Source organism: Pseudophryne corroboree, chromosome 2 (genome assembly GCF_028390025.1).
Source record: "Pseudophryne corroboree isolate aPseCor3 chromosome 2, aPseCor3.hap2, whole genome shotgun sequence".
Taxonomy (NCBI): Eukaryota; Metazoa; Chordata; class Amphibia; order Anura; family Myobatrachidae; genus Pseudophryne; species Pseudophryne corroboree.
Genome location: NC_086445.1, coordinates 799475469 through 799499208, shown reverse-complemented (window position 1 = coordinate 799499208; position 23740 = coordinate 799475469). Strand labels below are relative to the sequence as shown.

At 42.8% G+C, this 23740-nt stretch overlaps 1 protein-coding gene across 13 annotated transcripts in view; it reads left to right on the top strand.

Moving 5' to 3' along the window:
* The window catches only part of CASK (calcium/calmodulin dependent serine protein kinase), an 887710-nt gene that overhangs the window by 593789 nt on the left and 270181 nt on the right, over nt 1-23740 (top strand). For all 13 annotated transcript variants that reach the window (XM_063955614.1, XM_063955617.1, XM_063955611.1 and 10 more), the window contains one exon: nt 491-612. In XM_063955614.1, coding sequence (XP_063811684.1) covers nt 491-612 — 122 coding nt within the window. The remainder of the gene's footprint in view (nt 1-490; nt 613-23740) is intronic.

Below are 23740 nucleotides of genomic sequence, written 5' to 3'. Positions count from 1 at the left end.
GCTCGTTCATTGTTGATGCCGGCTCGTTTAAACATGCCAGCCACTATGGACACTCTCGTCCATATTAGCATGCAGTGCTATGGAGCCAGGTGAAGAATCTTCACTCCCCACATCACCTAGTCTCCCCCCCCCCCCCCCCCCCTCCCCCAGCGCGTGCCTCCGGGTCGCCTGCCGAACATATCGGCCGTCGGGCATCTCAGCAGCCAATCGCTAGGTGTGTAGGGCACTTTAATATTGCATATTTTCCAGTTACTACCATGTTTCTTACACAAGTCTTTCTCTCACTTCAGTGCTTACTTCTGTCTGATTTTTTTTTTTTTAACTTCTCTTTTGTTTCTAAATGTCTCTGGATGTGTCACTACCTTTTCTCTAATGGTTCTCATTAATCATAGCTAGTCAATTGAGTTTAGTGTCCAAAGGTCATCTTTTGCTGTAAAGCTGTTTCTTTTATTTATTTATTTTTTTAACATTTTTCCCTGTTTGCCTACAGGAGCGGTATCACAAGTGCTGGATAGCCTGGAGGAGATCCATGCGCTCACAGACTGCAGTGAGAAAGACCTGGATTTCCTTCATAGCGTTTTCCAAGATCAGCATTTGCACACACTACTAGATGTAAGTTTTTGTGCTTCATAGATTAAAATGCTGTAAGAAAAAATGTTACTGTATTACAATTCTCACGGACTGCATAATTAACAATACTTAGCTCAGGCATGAGGATTGAGAAGTGTTACTGGTTGATGCAGTTGTGTTTTTTCTCTACAGCTTTACTGTGTTTTACATGGTTGTTGAATGAATATGACTAAACTGTGAAGTCTGTGGGCAGACCAGGTTCTGTAGTTTTACATTTGCTGTTATGCTGCTTGGTTGCGTTGTGAATCCTTCACCTAAATAACATGCAGTCCTGTCCATATAATGCCATTCTGATAGTAGCTTTGCTGTAATCTATAAGTAAAAAATGACTGGTTTTAATACTAGATATTATCTGCTTCTCCAAACTACACTGTTTAACAGTGTAATAGCATGTTGCTAATACCAAAAATAATCATCAGGTTTTATTGTTCAAACATAACCTAGACTTTTTATGTCTTGTTAACCACTTGCCTGGCTTGGTCGCATGTGATGCGACCGGAGCCAGGAGTATGTTACCTGGCCAGGGTGCATCACATACTACGCACTGCCGCCGCCGACATCTGCATTCTGTAGCGCATGTGTCGAGGAATTGCAGTGCTTGATACTTTTTTTTTTTTTTTTAATAGAAAATAAAATCCTGACATTTCCGAGCTGTGTTGTGGCGGGGAAGGGGGGAAAATATATATATATATATATATATATATATATATATATATATATATATATAAGAGAATAGTCGGCGGCACTCACGGCTCCCGGTTAGGGAATGAAAGAGGACACAATCGCTATGTCCTCTTTCATTCCCTAACCGGGAGCCGTGAGTGCCGCCGACCATTCTCTTTATCTGTGGGCATCCAGTCTATGGTTGTTGCTGGGAAGGCACCAGCGTTATTTCCAAATTTGTAACGGAATGGAGTTCTGCTGATCTCTACAGTGTGTGTGTGTGTGTGTGTGTGTGTGTGTGTATATATATATATATATATATATATATAACCATTACACCATCTTTACCGGCCTTCAGGGGCCCCATACACTGCAGCAATAATGCCCGATTTCGGCCATTCGGGCTTATATATCGGATGAAATCGGGCATATCGGATGTGTTTTACATCTGATCCGATGCACGGTCCCGTGAGCATCTGATCGGATCCCCTAGATTGACTGTGCTGCACTAGTGATATGTCGGACCCCGCAGGCATGGCTAGGATCGCATAAGATACATCGTAAGCATCCTGCCGCCTGGGAGGCTGCCAGGCAGTTCAAGGGTGATCGCCTGCGACATGAGGGTCTGACATGTCACAGTAGTGTATGGGGCCGTTTACTCTCCACTCCCATAGCCTAACTCTAATCCCCTCCGCTCCATGCAGAATGTCGACATTTCACATATAGACATTCTGCAAATGCTGACACGTTCCATGTTGACATCATAACTGTAGACATGATGAATGTCCACATTGTAAATTTCAACATTATGGCTGCATCCTGCTTAATATGGGCTTCTAAATGTTAATTAGTTTGTCAGACAAATTACCTATTTCTCCGCCTAATATCATAATTTACTAAATGTCTACGATATCTTTCAGCATGTGTTTATTATACTTTATGGATGACACTTGAAACCTGGATTTATTTTTACCTGTCATTCAGTTGTTTTGAGTACACATGACATTGAGATCGAGCTCCTCTGGGGCAGCCCTCTTTTATCCGACGTCCTTCAGCTACATGATGTCCATCTTGTTTATAATGTCAAGTAGCACCAAAACTTGCATGTGAGTGTATTTAGCCAGCAGGGCCAGCTAACCATTTACTCAAAGTAACCAATTCCTGGAACTGATAAGTGGGCAGAATCCATGTTTCCAATATATTCATTTTTCATATTATAGCTTTATGTGCTGTGCAGCTAAATGATCTGTCTGTTATGGATCATAACCTCGGGGCGAGGTTCATGGTGGCACCACAGCTGCTAAGCCATTGGGGTCATCTGTAGAAGAGGAAAATTAAGTGTTAATATACAACTATAATGTAACTAATATTTTTAAAAGCTTCATCCAATGCTGTTGGACTTTAGCTGCTTTGGCCCAAATTGTTCCTGCTTGAGCCGAGTTATGAGATCATTATGTGGTTATGAGGCAGTGTAACAAATTGTAGCAAGTAAATATTTGCCATGTATACAGATTACCTGTATTTAGTTGACATTGTGGGCTACTTCTGGGTACAGAAGAAGAGAGCACTAACTTTGTCACAGATTCATGTTTTGTAAACTCGTGAATCAACAATTGTGGTGGTAATTTTTGAGCAATGATACATTTTATTTAAACAAAACAAAATATTCATCATGAAGGTAGTATATTTGAAAGTAAATGCTATAATAGTACCTTCATTTTCAGTCTATAGACAATAAATATCACTAACATCCGAAAGTGTATATACAGTAAGCATTGCTACAGCTTGCTGTCGGCAGTTTAAATTGGTCACTGGTGAGTTCTTGTACTTTTGGTCACAGACTGAAGTTAGGCATGCGAGAGAATCACTATTTTGTACACTCAAGCATATTGGTCGCATTCCAGGAAACGTTTTCTGAATACAGATGTCAACCATTTTACTAGTTATTTTTCCCTGAGTAGAAGAACAATATCTTCCTTTGTTGACAGTGGGCCAGTCAGGGTTACAAGGTTTGTGTCTTATGCGTTACTCTCCCTTTAAAGCCGTTGTGTAGTCTGTTTAGTACTTATGAGATAGACTAATAAACAAGATCCTGAATGTGGTGTTTCCCTGGAATTATTATGCAAACATTCTCATACTGGTGAGTGGCTCTCATTTTATATAGGATTGAATAGCTGTAGCACTCTGAGAAATGATATATACTGAAGGGAGTCATTTGATATTTTATGTAATTATGCTCTGGATAAGTTACTTATTAATTTATTTATATGTCATTAAATAGAAAAGCAAATGTATAACCGTTTTGCTGCATTGTTGTAATTTGTTGCATGGACATGTTAATATTTAGGTTTTTGTTGACTTTTGTGTGTGTGTTTTATTTGGGAGAGTTTGTAATTTAACAATACGTTATGACATTGTCAAATGTTATTTTGTCAATTTATTGTATTGTTTCTGTAGTGTTGCTTGTTTTGAATACAACTGAAACCCATCATACCTGTGGCTGTTCTACTAGCTTAGAAGCTCATGCAGAATTGGACACACATGCATTTTCCAAATTTTCACCCCTGGAAGATGTTTTTTTGTACCAGTTGGGCACAGTAGGATGGAGTCTGCATGTCTGTCTGCAAGCAGGCTAAAACCCCTTTACCATCGCCAAAATAACCTGGGTTATTGCCGGGTCTGCACTCTGTAGGGGGGTGGGGGAAGAACCATCATGCGGTTCTTCATCATTGATGGCAGAAAACCATCTGGTTCTCCCCCATCGATGACAAAACTATTCAACATTGACTATAAACCATTGATGATTTAGAATCATCAATGGTTGATGGCCATCGCTAGTCTGAAAGGGGTCACAAGTGGTTCACACCCGTCCACAAGTTCCCAGTGCGACCCATTAAATATGTTGTGAAAAGGGTATGAGCACACTAGCTCCTGAGGGAACTAATTGCAAGCCCCACATTTACGCAGCACGCCGCCACCCCTAACTAAGCCAGGAGAGTGGTGAGTACTAAACCGGCGTCCCGGTTAGCGGGTCACCGGCCATTATGGCGGCATGAGGGTACGGAGACGCACGGCTTCTAACCGGGGCGGATTGCGTCTCCAGACTCAGTACACAACTGCGTCTCAGTACACTGTACCCAAACTGGCAAACAAAGCCTTAAAACGGATCGGTCTCCATTTTAAGCACAAATTTCCTCAGCCAGTATAAAAAAAAGCGGGAAGACCGCGCGCCATTGAGGGGATGGGGCTTCACTATGAGCGGATCCAGCAGCTCACCAGCGCCATTTTCCCTCTGCAGTGGTCACAGACGCTGACTGAAAAGGACTCGCAGCTCCTCCGGTGTGACTCCAGATTACCTCAGCGGTACCAGGGGGTCATAGCAGGGGGGGGGGGTGATTATTAGGTTACTAAGTCCCCAGTCTTGGTACTTAGTCTGCAACCCGGCTAAGCTTGGCATTAGCAATAAGGGTGCGGTGTGCTGTCTCCAAAATATCTCTGTCTCTCTCTTTGTAAGTTAATTGTGCTTTTAACCTTTTCCTGTGTGTGTGTGTGTGTGTGTGTGTGTGTGTGTGTGTGTGTGTGTGTGTGTGTGTGTGTGTCTGCTGTCACATTTACAATATGTCAGGCAAAGAGTGTGTTTCATGTTCGACAGAGTGTTCCTCTTCCCCAGGGAACTCACAGCTACTGTATATGCTCACTGTAGTGCACCTTCCCAGGCTAGCGGGGCTGAACCAGCATGGCTGGACTCCATTAAAGGAATGATTTCCAATATCTCTAAATTGTCCCGCAATGAGAAAGAGACGCAATACTTAAGACAGTCTGTGGATGAGATTATGAACAGAGACTCAGTACCCAAACAAGCGTCTGTCCCCTGCCATTTGTCCACAAAAACGTCCTTTGGCCCATATCCTGCAGTCTGACTCTGACGCTGAGGGGTCAGACATGGAGGAGGGAGAGGTGGATTCAGAAGGGGGTATGCTGCTCTGTCAGAGGGAATAGAGGCTCTTATAGAAGCTATCAGAGACTTTCTGCAAGTTCCTGATAAGGTGACAGAGGAGTTGGGAGGAATCTTATTTTAATGTAAAAAAGAAATCCTCAGCCACTTTTCCTGTGTCAAAGGAATTGAATACCCTGTTTGAAGAACCGTGGGTTAATCCTGATAAGAAATTTCAAATACCTAAAAGGTTACTCTCATCTTTTCCTTTTCCTCCTGAGGATAGGAGAAAATGGGAAAGTCCACTGATAGTGGATGTACCTGTGTCCAGATTGTCACGAAAGATTGTGTTACCTGTCCCTCGTGCAGCCTCTCTGACAGACACAGCTGATCGTAAGATTGAGACTACACTCAAATCCTTGTACACAACTGCTGGGGTAGCTCAGAGACCCATTATAGCATGTGCGTGGATTACTAAAGCCATTGCTAAATGGTTGGGTAACCTCATTGAAGGGTTGGATTCCTTATCTAGGGGGGAGATTGTGTTACTTCTGCAACATATACAGGAGTCTGCGAACTTTATGGTGGAAGCCATAAAGGAAGTAGGTTTCCTTAAAGCACGCACCACTGCTATGGCAGTGTCAGCACACAGGGGCTTATGGTTACTCCAGTGGACCGCGGACTCCAGGAAAGGTGTGGAAGGTCTACCCTTCACAGGAGAGGTCTTATTTGGAGATAAACTGGACAAATGGATCTCCAGAGCTACTGCGGGTAAGCCCACATATCTTCCTTCTGCAGCTCCCCCAACCAGGAAGACATACTCAGGACCTACTCTACATTCCTTTCGGACTAACAAGTTTAAGGGCAAAGCCAGAGGATATTCTACAGCCAACAGAGGCGCTAGAGGTATACCACGCATACCAGCAACTGCTGGTTCTCAGGAACAGAGCTCCAGTTCTGCTTCCTCAAAGCCTTCTGTATGACGGTGGACCGTGATGCCTGGAAGACTGGGAGGTGGGAGCCTGACTAAAAAAATTTCAGTCTCATCTGAACAACATCATGCCAGGATCCCTGGGTCATAGATCTTGATAAAGCCTAATATTTATCCTATATAACACACTATAAAGAGGTTAAGATACACAGTACGCAATTGGCGCACGAGGTACCGTAAGGGTACGCTCTTTGCGTAGCGGACGCTGTATCGGGAGCGAGCCGCTCGAGCGACACAAACGCTCGCGAGAATACGCTGTTGGTATCGGGCACACTATAGGTAAGCGACTACCGTAATGCTACGCTATCAGCGTAGCGGACGCTCGAGACCACGAGGAGATCACGAGCGGCGCAGACGCTAACATGATAACAATCAGTAGACCTTGAATGTAACACACAGAAATGATACTTATACTGTAAACCTTTTTACTGAAACACTGTAGCGATATAACGCTGCTTAACCTTGTTTACACTAAAGCTGTTTGAGCGATAGAGACGCTCCTATTGCCCTCTGCAATATAATGAACACACAATACCGGTCTAAGGGTCTAACGCCTTTTAAGGAAATGAATGAACGTTCAATTGATAAAAGAATAATACAATACAAGTTATACACTACCAAGATAACATAAAATACCTAACCAAATCACTACACATAAAATACAGTAAAGATACAATTACATTTAAAGGGGGAAGGAGAGAGAGAATGGCTTATAACATTAAATAAAAGACGATATGGTTGCAGAGAAACTTACGCACAAAGGGAAACAATCGCATGCGCCTTCTGGATATCCAGCTCCCGATTATCAGCAATGAGAACCGTTGAAGAGAATAGAGAGCTGGCCCAGATCGGCTTGTCCTTTTATACACTACACACAATACAGTACAATGGTCCCTATATTCTTATTGTTCATTGGACACAGGAATTCGTCTTCGCATTATAACAAAAGGTCATAGGTTGATTCATACAGGTGGGCTGTGACTATTTCCAACTGCTCAGGTGGGTGGGAAACTAGGTTTCCCGCCGCATGGATAATAAAGTGCAAATAATAGTAAATGTTCATAAACTTCTTATGTCCATAACTATTCGCACGAGCGATTAATCCGCTTCAAACCAACACCGGAATATTGCTAATTAAATACTCTTCCGATGGATACTAAACACCACTGTATAACCCGTCTGACCCTTCGTATCAAACAAAGGGGGATCTCTTTGTCTATGAACATGCTACATTAACTAAACTTTCAGATTTTATCAAAGGGACCATAATCTACAAAATACATTATATGGTTAAAATATGTAACGATTGAGTCGCCCGCTAGACGCACATAAACTTTACCGTAAATGCGCATACCGTGCGCCTGCGGGTGCACGCAACAGCGAGTATGCGCACGCACGGGAGAGCTCATGCACTCGCAGCAGGCACTCGCATGAGGTGCATATATGGCAGTGTGTAGCGTGATATTTTTCTGACTTTGACAGTCCACCCTTTGGCAGTCACCAATAACTGCCACTTTCTAAAACATTTCAAAAAGAGAAAAATATATGTCATGTGTAAATACATTTCTATGATTGGGTAGGGAAGGAGAGGAGAAGGTAGGAAAGGGTATGACCTAGTGAGATAGCAGAAGCATGTGTGCATGAATCCATGTTTGGGGGTCATGTATCATCGTGCCGTACGTGTTTTAAAACAAGCTTCGAGGTATTGCGAAGTATACATTTGAATTCCTTCTTATCCCGTGGTACGGGTCTGTGGATGGGCTGTCAAACTTTACCGAGCTCTCTTCGGCTTTTGGTTGCAACAAAATGGAGGAGCACATTTTAGTTGATGATACATGAATGGGGGAATATGTGAATGCTGATATCTGTGCCTGTATTCCCTATCGACTATGTGTGTCATTACCTGAAGGTTGTAGAGATGAAGATAAGAAACAATTATGGTAAATGCAGTGATAAACTATGTGAGTTTAATATACATTTGCCGATTGAGGTCTTGTCTTGTCTTGTCTCGATGTACATGTTGACTGTAGTCTCTTTGTGCTTTTGCCAATAAACGCAAGCAAAGCTTTATCAATGTCCATAGACTTACAAAAAGTGTTGGGCTAGCGTAAAATTAAAAGTACTAGGGATATGGGGGTCTATGGCATAGTCCATCAGTTGTCTGTGTAAAAGGTTGTCAAATTCTTCTTTAGTCCATCTGTTGTCTGCATACAAGGTCGTCAAAATCCTCTTCCAAGCGGGTCTTTTTACCTTGGAGAAAAACAAAGGAGAAACGGGTGAAAGAAACGGACCGTGGAATCACATTTTCATCACAACATTGTCTCTATCGTTGGGTCATAAATCACATCAGTCGTTGTTATTACAATGTCCTCACTCCTTAGACTCATCACCTTAGTACTTCGTTTACACTTAGTTAAAGCCTGAACGCATCTAAATATCAAGCCAATCGATATGACGACACCCAAGATACACAGAAGAAATTTCCCTACATCCATTAAAACTCCTTGAGCCCATTCTCCTAAACCAGAGAACCAATTTCGCGGGTTCAACCATGACACCCAACCGGTCAGCTCATTACCCACAGCAGTAAGGGTGAGATTGTGTCTCCTGCGGAATTCCCACTTTAATTGGAGAATATCGTCCATCTTTTGGTCTATGACCTCGACCAGGTCCTTGGTGCTGTTTGTGATATATGTGCAGCACTTTATTCCATACTGAGTCGCTAGGGTAACACAATACCCACCCGTCACAGCTGTGAGATAATTGAGAATCATCCTATGCTGAACCAGTTCTGTTTTATAAGCTTGGAGCTCCCTTCCAGTATACCTGAATGTGTCATCATACATTTCAGTGATGTTGTCTAATAAATTTGCAAGCACAGATATATATTTATAATTTATCACTCCTCTGGCGGTACGAGTGATATCTAACGCGATTAGGAACCTGAATCCCGGTGGATTCACTGATCAGGTCAGAGGCCGGATGCTCTGTTCTCTCTATCAGGTGCCGTTTAACGATGTGCTCGTAATGAGTGTGAGTATAAGGAGCTTGGGCACTGCGGTGAATATCCTTCATTTTAGTATGTGATACAGTCATTACTTCAGGCAGTACTTTTCCAATATAACATAACCCTTCTGAGTTTGGGGCAAGCCACTTATACGCCTTCCTCCCGCATATGAAATATGCATCATCGGGGAGAACATATGGGACGGAGTAGGACATAACCATATTACACATTTTCCATATGAAATTTCCTAACCCTAATTCTCCCATCTGTTTAGTACACGTATCGGTTTGTACGATGTGTGCACAGTATCCTGGTGATACCTCTCCAACTCTCATGGTCCTACTTCCTAGGGTATACCTATATCGGAAATATTTTCCACTACTGGCTATGTGGCGTATAAGCTCTGTATCTGTTGGCATTCTATCTGCTCTGTATGAAAAGGTCATGGTTTGGTTACTCCATGACACTTCCCAATTTCCCGGCTTTCGGGGATTGGAAATGTTAAAACATACTAGGGATCTATCCACGTGATATTGGTGGAGCTTCAAACTAGGAGGACTGGAGATATTAAACCTCTTGTCCACCGGTCTCCCACCACTTAACTCAAGTACCTCCCCTATCGTTAAAGGAAATGGTACTAGTCCTGATTTGCTATGACCTTGAGGTACTTGAGAGCATACCCAACAATCTGTTTGATTTAACACTTTACCCACTAAGGAGTGATAGTCACTCAATGGATGCCGGTCCATGTGGATATTAAAACTGGATTGGCATTTCTTGATGCACCCATCCTCAACTACACTGTCACAATGCCTACAGATACAATTTTCTTCAGCTAACAATCCTTCACAATGTCTACAAATAACATGGCTGCTAGATCGTTTCCGGTACTCGCCTTTGCTTGGTGATTGTGTTGCTATTGGAAATTTACACCTCCGTCTCAGTCATCAGAAATCCATTCTGGATCCTTTCTCGACCTCACTGGTACTCTCACCGAAACAGACTGCTCTGGTCAACATCATGGTCAACAGGAAAATCCATATCACAGTCTCTTGGGGCAAGTCCATCTTACAGGAGGAGAAAAGGAGAAATTTGTAATGGGGGTACAGAATAAAAATTTGAGGGGGAGAGAAACTTGTTACGATAATTAGTTCTCTAGTCTTGTTGTTCTTCTTGTTCTGCTGTCATCTCAAAGGTGCTGTCTCTCAGTCTTCCAACCGAACACTCCGATGATACAATATTTCTTCCAAATCAGCGATCTCTCTGTAAGGAGCAAAAATCTTGCATTACCATTTGTCTAACTGATGTGTGACATACCATCTTTAAAACATGAAAACATGAATGAGAAGAGAGAAAACAAAAGAGAAAGAGAACAATTCATATACATATATATTACATAAACCAACAATAAACAACAACAGGGAAAAACATTTTTCAAACATTTTAAAACATTGTTCATCAGGCTGTCATATCTACATGCCCAATGGTATCCTTGCGCAGTCCCTCCCACCAGCACCTCCATACTCCACCCTTTGTATCTGGCCAGGATACATTGATGCGGGTAGGTCATGCTGGGGTTTGGTAGACTTCTGCAAAGACCAAGTAGCTATGCAATGTTTGAGTCCTGCCGATAACCGTCAGAGATGGGGAAAAAGAAAAGAAAACATTTCACAGATACATTACAAATTTTACCCGGTCATTCCCGTGTCCTCAAGGAATGACCTCCCAACTTGTTAACAATACCCTCAGGCTTACCATCAGTCCTAATGATCACCTTTCCTGATTGCATGTTACAGGTGCGGCCCAAACTCCTTCCTATGTGATCCCTGATTATAATTTGGTGTGTCATATTCATGTCTAGGGGGTCTGACTTTATGTGGGCTGTTACAGTTACTGGCATAATGCCCTTCTCTTTTACAAAGATAACAAACCCTGGGTTTCCTCCAAGTGTCAATGACCTGAGGTCTTGGTTGATTTGATGCCTCCTCAAACGCTCGGATGCTCATCACCATCAACCGTTTTCCCTGTACTTCCCTGCTTCCTTGGATATCATGGTTATGTTGTTGTCTAGGGGGTTGATATGACTTTTGTCTACTTCCTGATCTACAATCTCTTGCAAAATGACCTTCCTTCTGGCAATTGTAACAGACTATCACATTTAAATTTCTCGCAGGGGTTTGGGGCTTATGCTGGAATGGTCTTGTGGTTAGGGCCTGTATACTTGCGGCCATTAACTTATCACTTTGTGACTCCCTGTGTCTGGTGATATTCCGATCATGATCAATAGCGGCCTCTCTTAATGCGGCCACCGAGATATTTCTCCAGTTTGGGTTGGTGGTCTGTACCCTTGTTCTCAATACCTCCTTTAAACCATTCATTAATACCTTAACCGCTATTTCTCTATGCTGTGCGTTAGTTTTGATGTCCGTGATCCCAGTGTTCCTAGCCATTACTTGCAGTGCTCGATTGAAAAAATTGGAAATACTTTCCCCTTCGTTTTGTCTTATGGAGAAAATTCCATTCCACTTGACAATGGCAGGGAAATATACTCCCAACTGTCGGTTGATCTGCTTAATACATTCCTGATTGTGTTCCTCCGTTTGAGGTACTTCTGTGTCTAATTGACAATCAGTAATAAATTTTGCAGAGTCAACACCGGAGGGCAAACATGCCCTCAGCACTATCCGCCAATCTTTGTTGGTGGGTTCTGTGGAGTTTCCTAGTTCTTTAATGAACCTTTGACATGCGACTAGATTTTTCCTAGGATCAGGAAATTCAGACATAATTGATCTCAATTCGGTCCGGGACCAGGGACGGCGCATTGCACTGTCCTTGACGGGAATGATTCCCTGATCGTCAGTCTTCCCATTGGGGACTGTGATCACCCTGACAGGACTAAACTCAATTACATCACCTTGTGTTGGTCTTGCAATATGGGGTACATTTGTTTGTGCGTGATTTAAAACATTGTACGTACCTGTGGACACGACCTCACCTGACCCTCCGTTAGGGGGTTTGATTATTGCCTTTACCGATTTGGTCGCGTCCACCTGGATGTCTTGTGTGATGGCTGCTGGAAGAGGTGCCGACATCGTGCTGGGCTCACTTTCTTGCTTGTAATCCTGAGGGAAGTTTGACATGGGGTGCGACTTGCACAGGTTAACATTTGTAATTTTTACACTTTCATTTTCATAAACATTATTACATTTGTTACTTTCATCCTTAATACAGTTACTAAGTGCATTTTTATCGTACAACATTGTGCCTTTCTCTGCAACCATAATCCTCTCCATTGCCATGTCTCTCTTCCCAAGATGAGAGTCAGATATGTCAGTTAAATTTCTTTGTATTTCACTTTCCTTTTGCCTTAACTTTAAACAATCAAAATGTTTGATCCGTCTCTTTGCTGATTTAATGAGACATATCCTTCTCCTTAGATTTTGTAACACATCTGGGTTAAAGCTACCTACCCGGGGAAACTTCTCCCCGTCATGCACAGTCATTCTTTCCCATTCATCACATAAAACCTCTGTGTGTGAACCATATTTTTCACACATTACATACTTTGCCGACCCGATTGGCCGGTTTACTGAGTCAACCCGAACCGAGGTTGATCGCCCCCTACCTGAACAACTGGCCCCCATAACTTGCAGGTGTTGCTTTCACTACCTCTGACCTTCAAATCAGGGTCTTCAGCGAACCCTTACAAAAACCAAGATGTCCGGGGCAGGCCGGCGGCGAAGTTTACCGAGTACTCCACTCACTCCTCGCCCACGTTGGCCAGTACTGCAATCACTGATTCAGAGCTGCTGTACCCAACTTAGGGCCCCTATGAACCTTTACTCACTGGGGCGTGTTCCCCAGCAAGTATCGGTTGTTGGATAGTTCCCGAGTGACCAGCGAACCTCCCTTAAAATAAAAAAAATTACACAAATCACGTTAGAGTGTACAAATAGCGTTTATGACCCCTTTCGTACGCAAATGGTACTGGTCAGGTTACTAACTAATGCACACAATTACGTGCGGTACAATCGTTCTGCACATAAGCAACTAATCTTATGTGCGGAGCGACCAGTGGAATCGAAAATTGCAGCTGCGAATTCCTTCAGCCTGAGCTTCAATGGCCTATATGGGTTCCGCACCAACCCTTCCTGGTGTTGTGCTACTTTTCTCTATAGCGGACTTCTTAGTCTGCTGTACCTAGACCTCCTGGTCTGTTCCGGACCTCCTGGTCTGTGCTACATTAGACCTCCTGGTCTGCTATACTCTGATGCTCAAATTTATGTTTAACAAGGGATGCCTCCCCAGCCACCATGCACGTCACTTACATGTATGTACCTCACGAGAACTCGACTTCTTGTGGTTCAACCCAAAAATTGTAAAAACTTATATATGCAAACACTCACCACATGTACACTTTAATTTTATTTCTGCGCAGAAATTCCTTTCATTCAGTAAATAGTCTAGACCAGATGAGTCGCAAATTGGAGAAGGATCTATTAGCTTAAAATTTTGGACACTAAAATTGACTTGCGCTATTTATCGCGTTGCCTCCTTTTCGCCTGTTAAAAATAATACTATCGTGTGTTTTGAATTATGTGGGCGTACCCGGACGCTCCGTTGCGTAATATACGCTGCGTGCGTCGGCCTTTGATTTGCGTACGCTTGTCTCACCCTTTTGTTAGAGACACGTGTATGCCAGCCAGATATGTCCACAGAAATACAGTTAACACGTTTATCAATGTAGATGATTTTTAATTGTAATCATCTACCGAGCACCACACAGGTCTCTCCATGTATCTTTAGGCAAAGCCGTGTGCGTGCTTTACAAATTACCCCTTAATGTATTACTTTTACTCTTTAACTACTAATAGCAACAAATCTTTCTTAGCACGTTATCAATTGTGAAATGGCAACCAAGAGAGTGATATGTGAAAATACACAAATGAAAAGAAATGCAGATGTATGCGTGCGTGCGTACGCAAGACAGAACAGAGAGAGGAAAAAAAACAATTTTAAAAGACACTAGCGTATTGTTCTTACCTCCGGTTCCGGATTCCTTCAGCACCCTTTACTAAGCGAAGCAGACGCTTATCTTGGTCAGCACTACGAGGAATATTACCTCCCGCCCTTTGCTGACAGATAATGTCTGCTGAAATTACCTAGTGCAGATATGTGAAGGACGGACGAGCCGCCAATTGATAAAGCCTAATATTTATCCTATATAACACACTATAAAGAGGTTAAGAGACACAGTACGCAATTGGCGCACGAGGTACCGTAAGGGTACGCTCTTTGCGTAGCGTACGCTGTATCGGGAGCGAGCCGCTCGAGCGACACAAACGCTCGCGAGAATACACTGTTGGTATCGGGCACACTATAGGTAAGCGACTACCGTAATGCAACGCTATCAGCGTAGCGGACGCTCGAGACCACGAGGAGATCACGAGCGGCGCAGACGCTCACATGATAACAATCAGTAGACCTTGAATGTAACACACAGAAATGATACTTATACTGTAAACCTTTGTACTGAAACACTGTAGCGATATAACGCTGCTTAACCTTGTTTACACTAAAGCTGTTTGAGCGATGGAGACGCTCCTATTGCCCTCTGCAATATAATGAACACACAATACCGGTCTAAGGGTCTAACGCCTTTTAAGGAAATGAATGAACGTTCAATTGATAAAAGAATAATACAATACAGGTTGAGTATCCCTTATCCAAAATGCTTGGGACCAGAGGTATTTTGGATATCGGATTTTTCCGTATTTTGGAATAATTGCATACCATAATGAGATATCATGGTGATGGGACCTAAGTCTAAGCACAGAATGTATTTATGTTACATATACACCTTATACACACTAGAGATGAGCGCCTGAAATTTTTCGGGTTTTGTGTTTTGGTTTTGGGTTCGGTTCCGCGGCCGTGTTTTGGGTTCGAACGCGTTTTGGCAAAACCTCACCGAATTATTTTTGTCGGATTCGGGTGTGTTTTGGATTCGGGTGTTTTTTTCCAAAAACACTAAAAAACAGCTTAAATCATAGAATTTGGGGGTCATTTTGATCCCAAAGTATTATTAACCTCAAAAACCATAATTTACACTCATTTTCAGTCTATTCTGAATACCTCACACCTCACAATATTATTTTTAGTCCTAAAATTTGCACCGAGGTCGCTGTGTGAGTAAGATAAGCGACCCTAGTGGCCGACACAAACACCGGGCCCATCTAGGAGTGGCACTGCAGTGTCACGCAGGATGTCCCTTCCAAAAAACCCTCCCCAAACAGCACATGACGCAAAGAAAAAAAGAGGCGCAATGAGGTAGCTGTGTGAGTAAGATTAGCGACCCTAGTGGCCGACACAAACACCGGGCCCATCTAGGAGTGGCACTGCAGTGTCACGCAGGATGGCCCTTCCAAAAAACCCTCCCCAAACAGCACATGACGCAAAGAAAAAAAGAGGCGCAATGAGGTAGCTGACTGTGTGAGTAAGATTAGCGACCCTAGTGGCCGACACAAACACCGGGCACATCTAGGAGTGGCACTGCAGTGTCACGCAGGATGTCCCTTCCAAAAAACCCTCCCCAAACAGCACATGACGCAAAGAAAAAAAGAGGCGCAATGAGGTAGCTGTGTGAGTAAGATTAGCGACCCTAGTGGCCGACACAAACACCGGGCCCATCTAGGAGTGGCACTGCAGTGTCACGCAGGATGTCCCTTCCAAAAAACCCTCCCCAAACAGCACATGACGCAAAGAAAAAAAGAGGCTTTTTACTGATATTTGGTGTTTTGGATTTGACATGCTCTGTACTATGACATTGGGCATCGGCCTTGGCAGACGACGTTGCTGGCATTTCATCGTCTCGGCCATGACTAGTGGCAGCAGCTTCAGCACGAGGTGGAAGTGGATCTTGATCTTTCCCTAATTTTGGAACCTCAACTTTTTTGTTCTCCATATTTTATAGGCAGAACTAAAAGGCACCTCAGGTAAACAATGGAGATGGATGGATTGGATACTAGTATACAATTATGGACGGACTGCCACGGTTAGGTGGTATAAAAAAACCACGGTTAGGTGGTATATATTGTAATACAATTATGGATGGACGGACTGCCTGCCGAGTGCCGACACAGAGGTAGCCACAGCCGTGAACTACCGCACTGTACACTGGTTGATAAAGAGATAGTAGTATACTCGTAACAACTAGTATGACTGACTATGACGGTATAAAGAATGAAAAAAAAAACCACGGTTAGGTGGTATATATTGTAATACAATTATGGATGGACGGACTGCCTGCCGAGTTCCGACACAGAGGTAGCCACAGCCGTGAACTACCGCACTGTACACTGGTTGATAAAGAGATAGTAGTATACTCGTAACAACTAGTATGACACTATGACGGTATAAAGAATGAAAAAAAAACCACGGTTAGGTGGTATATATTATAATAATACAATTATGGATGGACGGACTGCCTGCCGACTGCCGACACAGAGGTAGCCACAGCCGTGAACTACCGCACTGTACACTGGTTGATAAAGAGATAGTAGTATACTCGTAACAACTAGTATGACTATGACGACGGTATAAAGAAAGAAAAAAAAATACCACGGTTAGGTGGTATATAATTATACAATTATGGATGGACGGACTGCCTGCCGAGTGCCGACTGCCGACACAGAGGTAGCCACAGCCGTGAACTACCGCACTGTACTGTGTCTGCTGCTAATATAGACTGGTTGATAAAGAGATAGTATACAACAATATACTACTATACTGGTGGTCAGGCACTGGTCACCACTAGTCACACTGGCAGTGGCACTCCTGCAGCAAAAGTGTGCACTGTTTAATTTTAAATTAATATAATATTATGTACTCCTGGCTCCTGCTATAACAACCTGCAGTGCTCCCCAGTCTCCCCCACAATTATTATAAGCTTTTATACATTGATGTGCAGCACACTGGGCTGAGCTGAGTGCACACAGACTGAGTCACACTGTGTGACTGCTGTGTATCGTTTTTTTCAGGCAGAGAACGGATATAGCAGAGAACGGATATATTAAATAAAAGTTAACTTAACAACAACTGCACTGGTCACTGTGGTAAACTCTGTCTGCACAATCTCTCTCTCTCTCTCTCTCTTCTAATCTATTCTAATGGAGAGGACGCCAGCCACGTCCTCTCCCTATCAATCTCAATGCACGTGTGAAAATGGCGGCGACGCGCGGCTCCTTATATAGAATCCGAGTCTCGCGAGAATCCGACAGCGTCATGATGACGTTCGGGCGCGCTCGGGTTAACCGAGCAAGGCGGGAAGATCCGAGTCGCTCGGACCCGTGAAAAAAAAAGTGAAGTTCGTGCGGGTTCGGATTCAAAGAAACCGAACCCGCTCATCTCTAATACACACAGCCTGAAGGTCATTGAATACAATATTATTAATAACTTTGTGTATTAAACAAAGTTTGTGTACATTGAGCCATCAAAAAACAAAGGTTTCACTATTTCACTCTCACTCAAAAAAGTCCGTATTTCGGAATATTCCGTATTTCGGAATATTTGGATATGGGATACTCAACCTGTACAAGTTATACACTACCAAGATAACATAAAATACCTAACCAAATCCCTACACATAAAATACAGTAAAGATACAATTACATTTAAAGGGGGAAGGAGAGAGAGAATGGCTTATAACATTAAATAAAAGACGATATGGTTGCAGAGAAACTTACGCACAAAGGGAAACAATCGCATGCGCCTTCTGGATATCCAGCTCCCGATTATCAGCAATGAGAACCGTTGAAGAGAATAGAGAGCTGGCCCAGATCGGCTTGTCCTTTTATACACTACACACAATACAGTACAATGGTTCCTGTATTATTCTTGTTCATTGGACACAGGAATTCGTCTTCGCATTATAACAACAGGTCATAGGTTGATTCATACAGGTGGGCTGTGACTATTTCCAACTGCTCAGGTGGGTGGGAAACTAGGTTTCCCGCCGCATGGATAATAAAGTGCAAATAATAGTAAATGTTCATAAACTTCTTATGTCCATAACTATTCGCACGAGCGATTAATCCGCTTCAAACCAACACCGGAATATTGCTAATTAAATACTCTTCCGATGGATACTAAACACCACTGTATAACCCCTGTCTGACCCTTCGTATCAAACAAAGGGGGATCTCTTTGTCTATGAACATGCTACATTAACTAAACTTTCAGATTCTATCAAAGGGACCATAATCTACAAAATACATTATATGGTTAAAATATGTAACGATTGAGTCGCCCGCTAGACGCACATAAACTTTACCGTAAATGCGCATACCGTGCGCCTGCGGGTGCACGCAACAGCGAGTATGCGCACGCACGGGAGAGCTCATGCACTCGCAGCAGGCACTCGCATGAGGTGCATATATGGCAGTGTGTAGCGTGATATTTTTCTGACTTTGACAGTCCACCCTTTGGCAGTCACCAATAACTGCCACTTTCTAAAACATTTCAAAAAGAGAAAAATATATGTCATGTGTAAATACATTTCTATGATTGGGTAGGGAAGGAGAGGAGAAGGTAGGAAAGGGTATGACCTAGTGAGATAGCAGAAGCATGTGTGCATGAATCCATGTTTGGGGGTCATGTATCATCGTGCCGTACGTGTTTTAAAACAAGCTTCGAGGTATTGCGAAGTATACATTTGAATTCCTTCTTATCCCGTGGTACGGGTCTGTGGATGGGCTGTCAAACTTTACCGAGCTCTCTTCGGCTTTTGGTTGCAACAAAATGGAGGAGCACATTTTAGTTGATGATACATGAATGGGGGAATATGTGAATGCTGATATCTGTGCCTGTATTCCCTATCGACTATGTGTGTCATTACCTGAAGGTTGTAGAGATGAAGATAAGAAACAATTATGGTAAATGCAGTGATAAACTATGTGAGTTTAATATACATTTGCCGATTGAGGTCTTGTCTTGTCTTGTCTCGATGTACATGTTGACTGTAGTCTCTTTGTGCTTTTGCCAATAAACGCAAGCAAAGCTTTATCAATGTCCATAGACTTACAAAAAGTGTTGGGCTAGCGTAAAATTAAAAGTACTAGGGATATGGGGGTCTATGGCATAGTCCATCAGTTGTCTGTGTAAAAGGTTGTCAAATTCTTCTTTAGTCCATCTGTTGTCTGCATACAAGGTCGTCAAAATCCTCTTCCAAGCGGGTCTTTTTACCTTGGAGAAAAACAAAGGAGAAACGGGTGAAAGAAACGGACCGTGGAATCACATTTTCATCACAACATTGTCTCTATCGTTGGGTCATAAATCACATCAGTCGTTGTTATTACAATGTCCTCACTCCTTAGACTCATCACCTTAGTACTTCGTTTACACTTAGTTAAAGCCTGAACGCATCTAAATATCAAGCCAATCGATATGACGACACCCAAGATACACAGAAGAAATTTCCCTACATCCATTAAAACTCCTTGAGCCCATTCTCCTAAACCAGAGAACCAATTTCGCGGGTTCAACCATGACACCCAACCGGTCAGCTCATTACCCACAGCAGTAAGGGTGAGATTGTGTCTCCTGCGGAATTCCCACTTTAATTGGAGAATATCGTCCATCTTTTGGTCTATGACCTCGACCAGGTCCTTGGTGCTGTTTGTGATATATGTGCAGCACTTTATTCCATACTGAGTCGCTAGGGTAACACAATACCCACCCGTCACAGCTGTGAGATAATTGAGAATCATCCTATGCTGAACCAGTTCTGTTTTATAAGCTTGGAGCTCCCTTCCAGTATACCTGAATGTGTCATCATACATTTCAGTGATGTTGTCTAATAAATTTGCAAGCACAGATATATATTTATAATTTATCACTCCTCTGGCGGTACGAGTGATATCTAACGCGATTAGGAACCTGAATCCCGGTGGATTCACTGATCAGGTCAGAGGCCGGATGCTCTGTTCTCTCTATCAGGTGCCGTTTAACGATGTGCTCGTAATGAGTGTGAGTATAAGGAGCTTGGGCACTGCGGTGAATATCCTTCATTTTAGTATGTGATACAGTCATTACTTCAGGCAGTACTTTTCCAATATAACATAACCCTTCTGAGTTTGGGGCAAGCCACTTATACGCCTTCCTCCCGCATATGAAATATGCATCATCGGGGAGAACATATGGGACGGAGTAGGACATAACCATATTACACATTTTCCATATGAAATTTCCTAACCCTAATTCTCCCATCTGTTTAGTACACGTATCGGTTTGTACGATGTGTGCACAGTATCCTGGTGATACCTCTCCAACTCTCATGGTCCTACTTCCTAGGGTATACCTATATCGGAAATATTTTCCACTACTGGCTATGTGGCGTATAAGCTCTGTATCTGTTGGCATTCTATCTGCTCTGTATGAAAAGGTCATGGTTTGGTTACTCCATGACACTTCCCAATTTCCCGGCTTTCGGGGATTGGAAATGTTAAAACATACTAGGGATCTATCCACGTGATATTGGTGGAGCTTCAAACTAGGAGGACTGGAGATATTAAACCTCTTGTCCACCGGTCTCCCACCACTTAACTCAAGTACCTCCCCTATCGTTAAAGGAAATGGTACTAGTCCTGATTTGCTATGACCTTGAGGTACTTGAGAGCATACCCAACAATCTGTTTGATTTAACACTTTACCCACTAAGGAGTGATAGTCACTCAATGGATGCCGGTCCATGTGGATATTAAAACTGGATTGGCATTTCTTGATGCACCCATCCTCAACTACACTGTCACAATGCCTACAGATACAATTTTCTTCAGCTAACAATCCTTCACAATGTCTACAAATAACATGGCTGCTAGATCGTTTCCGGTACTCGCCTTTGCTTGGTGATTGTGTTGCTATTGGAAATTTACACCTCCGTCTCAGTCATCAGAAATCCATTCTGGATCCTTTCTCGACCTCACTGGTACTCTCACCGAAACAGACTGCTCTGGTCAACATCATGGTCAACAGGAAAATCCATATCACAGTCTCTTGGGGCAAGTCCATCTTACAGGAGGAGAAAAGGAGAAATTTGTAATGGGGGTACAGAATAAAAATTTGAGGGGGAGAGAAACTTGTTACGATAATTAGTTCTCTAGTCTTGTTGTTCTTCTTGTTCTGCTGTCATCTCAAAGGTGCTGTCTCTCAGTCTTCCAACCGAACACTCCGATGATACAATATTTCTTCCAAATCAGCGATCTCTCTGTAAGGAGCAAAAATCTTGCATTACCATTTGTCTAACTGATGTGTGACATACCATCTTTAAAACATGAAAACATGAATGAGAAGAGAGAAAACAAAAGAGAAAGAGAACAATTCATATACATATATATTACATAAACCAACAATAAACAACAACAGGGAAAAACATTTTTCAAACATTTTAAAACATTGTTCATCAGGCTGTCATATCTACATGCCCAATGGTATCCTTGCGCAGTCCCTCCCACCAGCACCTCCATACTCCACCCTTTGTATCTGGCCAGGATACATTGATGCGGGTAGGTCATGCTGGGGTTTGGTAGACTTCTGCAAAGACCAAGTAGCTATGCAATGTTTGAGTCCTGCCGATAACCGTCAGAGATGGGGAAAAAGAAAAGAAAACATTTCACAGATACATTACAAATTTTACCCGGTCATTCCCGTGTCCTCAAGGAATGACCTCCCAACTTGTTAACAATACCCTCAGGCTTACCATCAGTCCTAATGATCACCTTTCCTGATTGCATGTTACAGGTGCGGCCCAAACTCCTTCCTATGTGATCCCTGATTATAATTTGGTGTGTCATATTCATGTCTAGGGGGTCTGACTTTATGTGGGCTGTTACAGTTACTGGCATAATGCCCTTCTCTTTTACAAAGATAACAAACCCTGGGTTTCCTCCAAGTGTCAATGACCTGAGGTCTTGGTTGATTTGATGCCTCCTCAAACGCTCGGATGCTCATCACCATCAACCGTTTTCCCTGTACTTCCCTGCTTCCTTGGATATCATGGTTATGTTGTTGTCTAGGGGGTTGATATGACTTTTGTCTACTTCCTGATCTACAATCTCTTGCAAAATGACCTTCCTTCTGGCAATTGTAACAGACTATCACATTTAAATTTCTCGCAGGGGTTTGGGGCTTATGCTGGAATGGTCTTGTGGTTAGGGCCTGTATACTTGCGGCCATTAACTTATCACTTTGTGACTCCCTGTGTCTGGTGATATTCCGATCATGATCAATAGCGGCCTCTCTTAATGCGGCCACCGAGATATTTCTCCAGTTTGGGTTGGTGGTCTGTACCCTTGTTCTCAATACCTCCTTTAAACCATTCATTAATACCTTAACCGCTATTTCTCTATGCTGTGCGTTAGTTTTGATGTCCGTGATCCCAGTGTTCCTAGCCATTACTTGCAGTGCTCGATTGAAAAAATTGGAAATACTTTCCCCTTCGTTTTGTCTTATGGAGAAAATTCCATTCCACTTGACAATGGCAGGGAAATATACTCCCAACTGTCGGTTGATCTGCTTAATACATTCCTGATTGTGTTCCTCCGTTTGAGGTACTTCTGTGTCTAATTGACAATCAGTAATAAATTTTGCAGAGTCAACACCGGAGGGCAAACATGCCCTCAGCACTATCCGCCAATCTTTGTTGGTGGGTTCTGTGGAGTTTCCTAGTTCTTTAATGAACCTTTGACATGCGACTAGATTTTTCCTAGGATCAGGAAATTCAGACATAATTGATCTCAATTCGGTCCGGGACCAGGGACGGCGCATTGCACTGTCCTTGACGGGAATGATTCCCTGATCGTCAGTCTTCCCATTGGGGACTGTGATCACCCTGACAGGACTAAACTCAATTACATCACCTTGTGTTGGTCTTGCAATATGGGGTACATTTGTTTGTGCGTGATTTAAAACATTGTACGTACCTGTGGACACGACCTCACCTGACCCTCCGTTAGGGGGTTTGATTATTGCCTTTACCGATTTGGTCGCGTCCACCTGGATGTCTTGTGTGATGGCTGCTGGAAGAGGTGCCGACATCGTGCTGGGCTCACTTTCTTGCTTGTAATCCTGAGGGAAGTTTGACATGGGGTGCGACTTGCACAGGTTAACATTTGTAATTTTTACACTTTCATTTTCATAAACATTATTACATTTGTTACTTTCATCCTTAATACAGTTACTAAGTGCATTTTTATCGTACAACATTGTGCCTTTCTCTGCAACCATAATCCTCTCCATTGCCATGTCTCTCTTCCCAAGATGAGAGTCAGATATGTCAGTTAAATTTCTTTGTATTTCACTTTCCTTTTGCCTTAACTTTAAACAATCAAAATGTTTGATCCGTCTCTTTGCTGATTTAATGAGACATATCCTTCTCCTTAGATTTTGTAACACATCTGGGTTAAAGCTACCTACCCGGGGAAACTTCTCCCCGTCATGCACAGTCATTCTTTCCCATTCA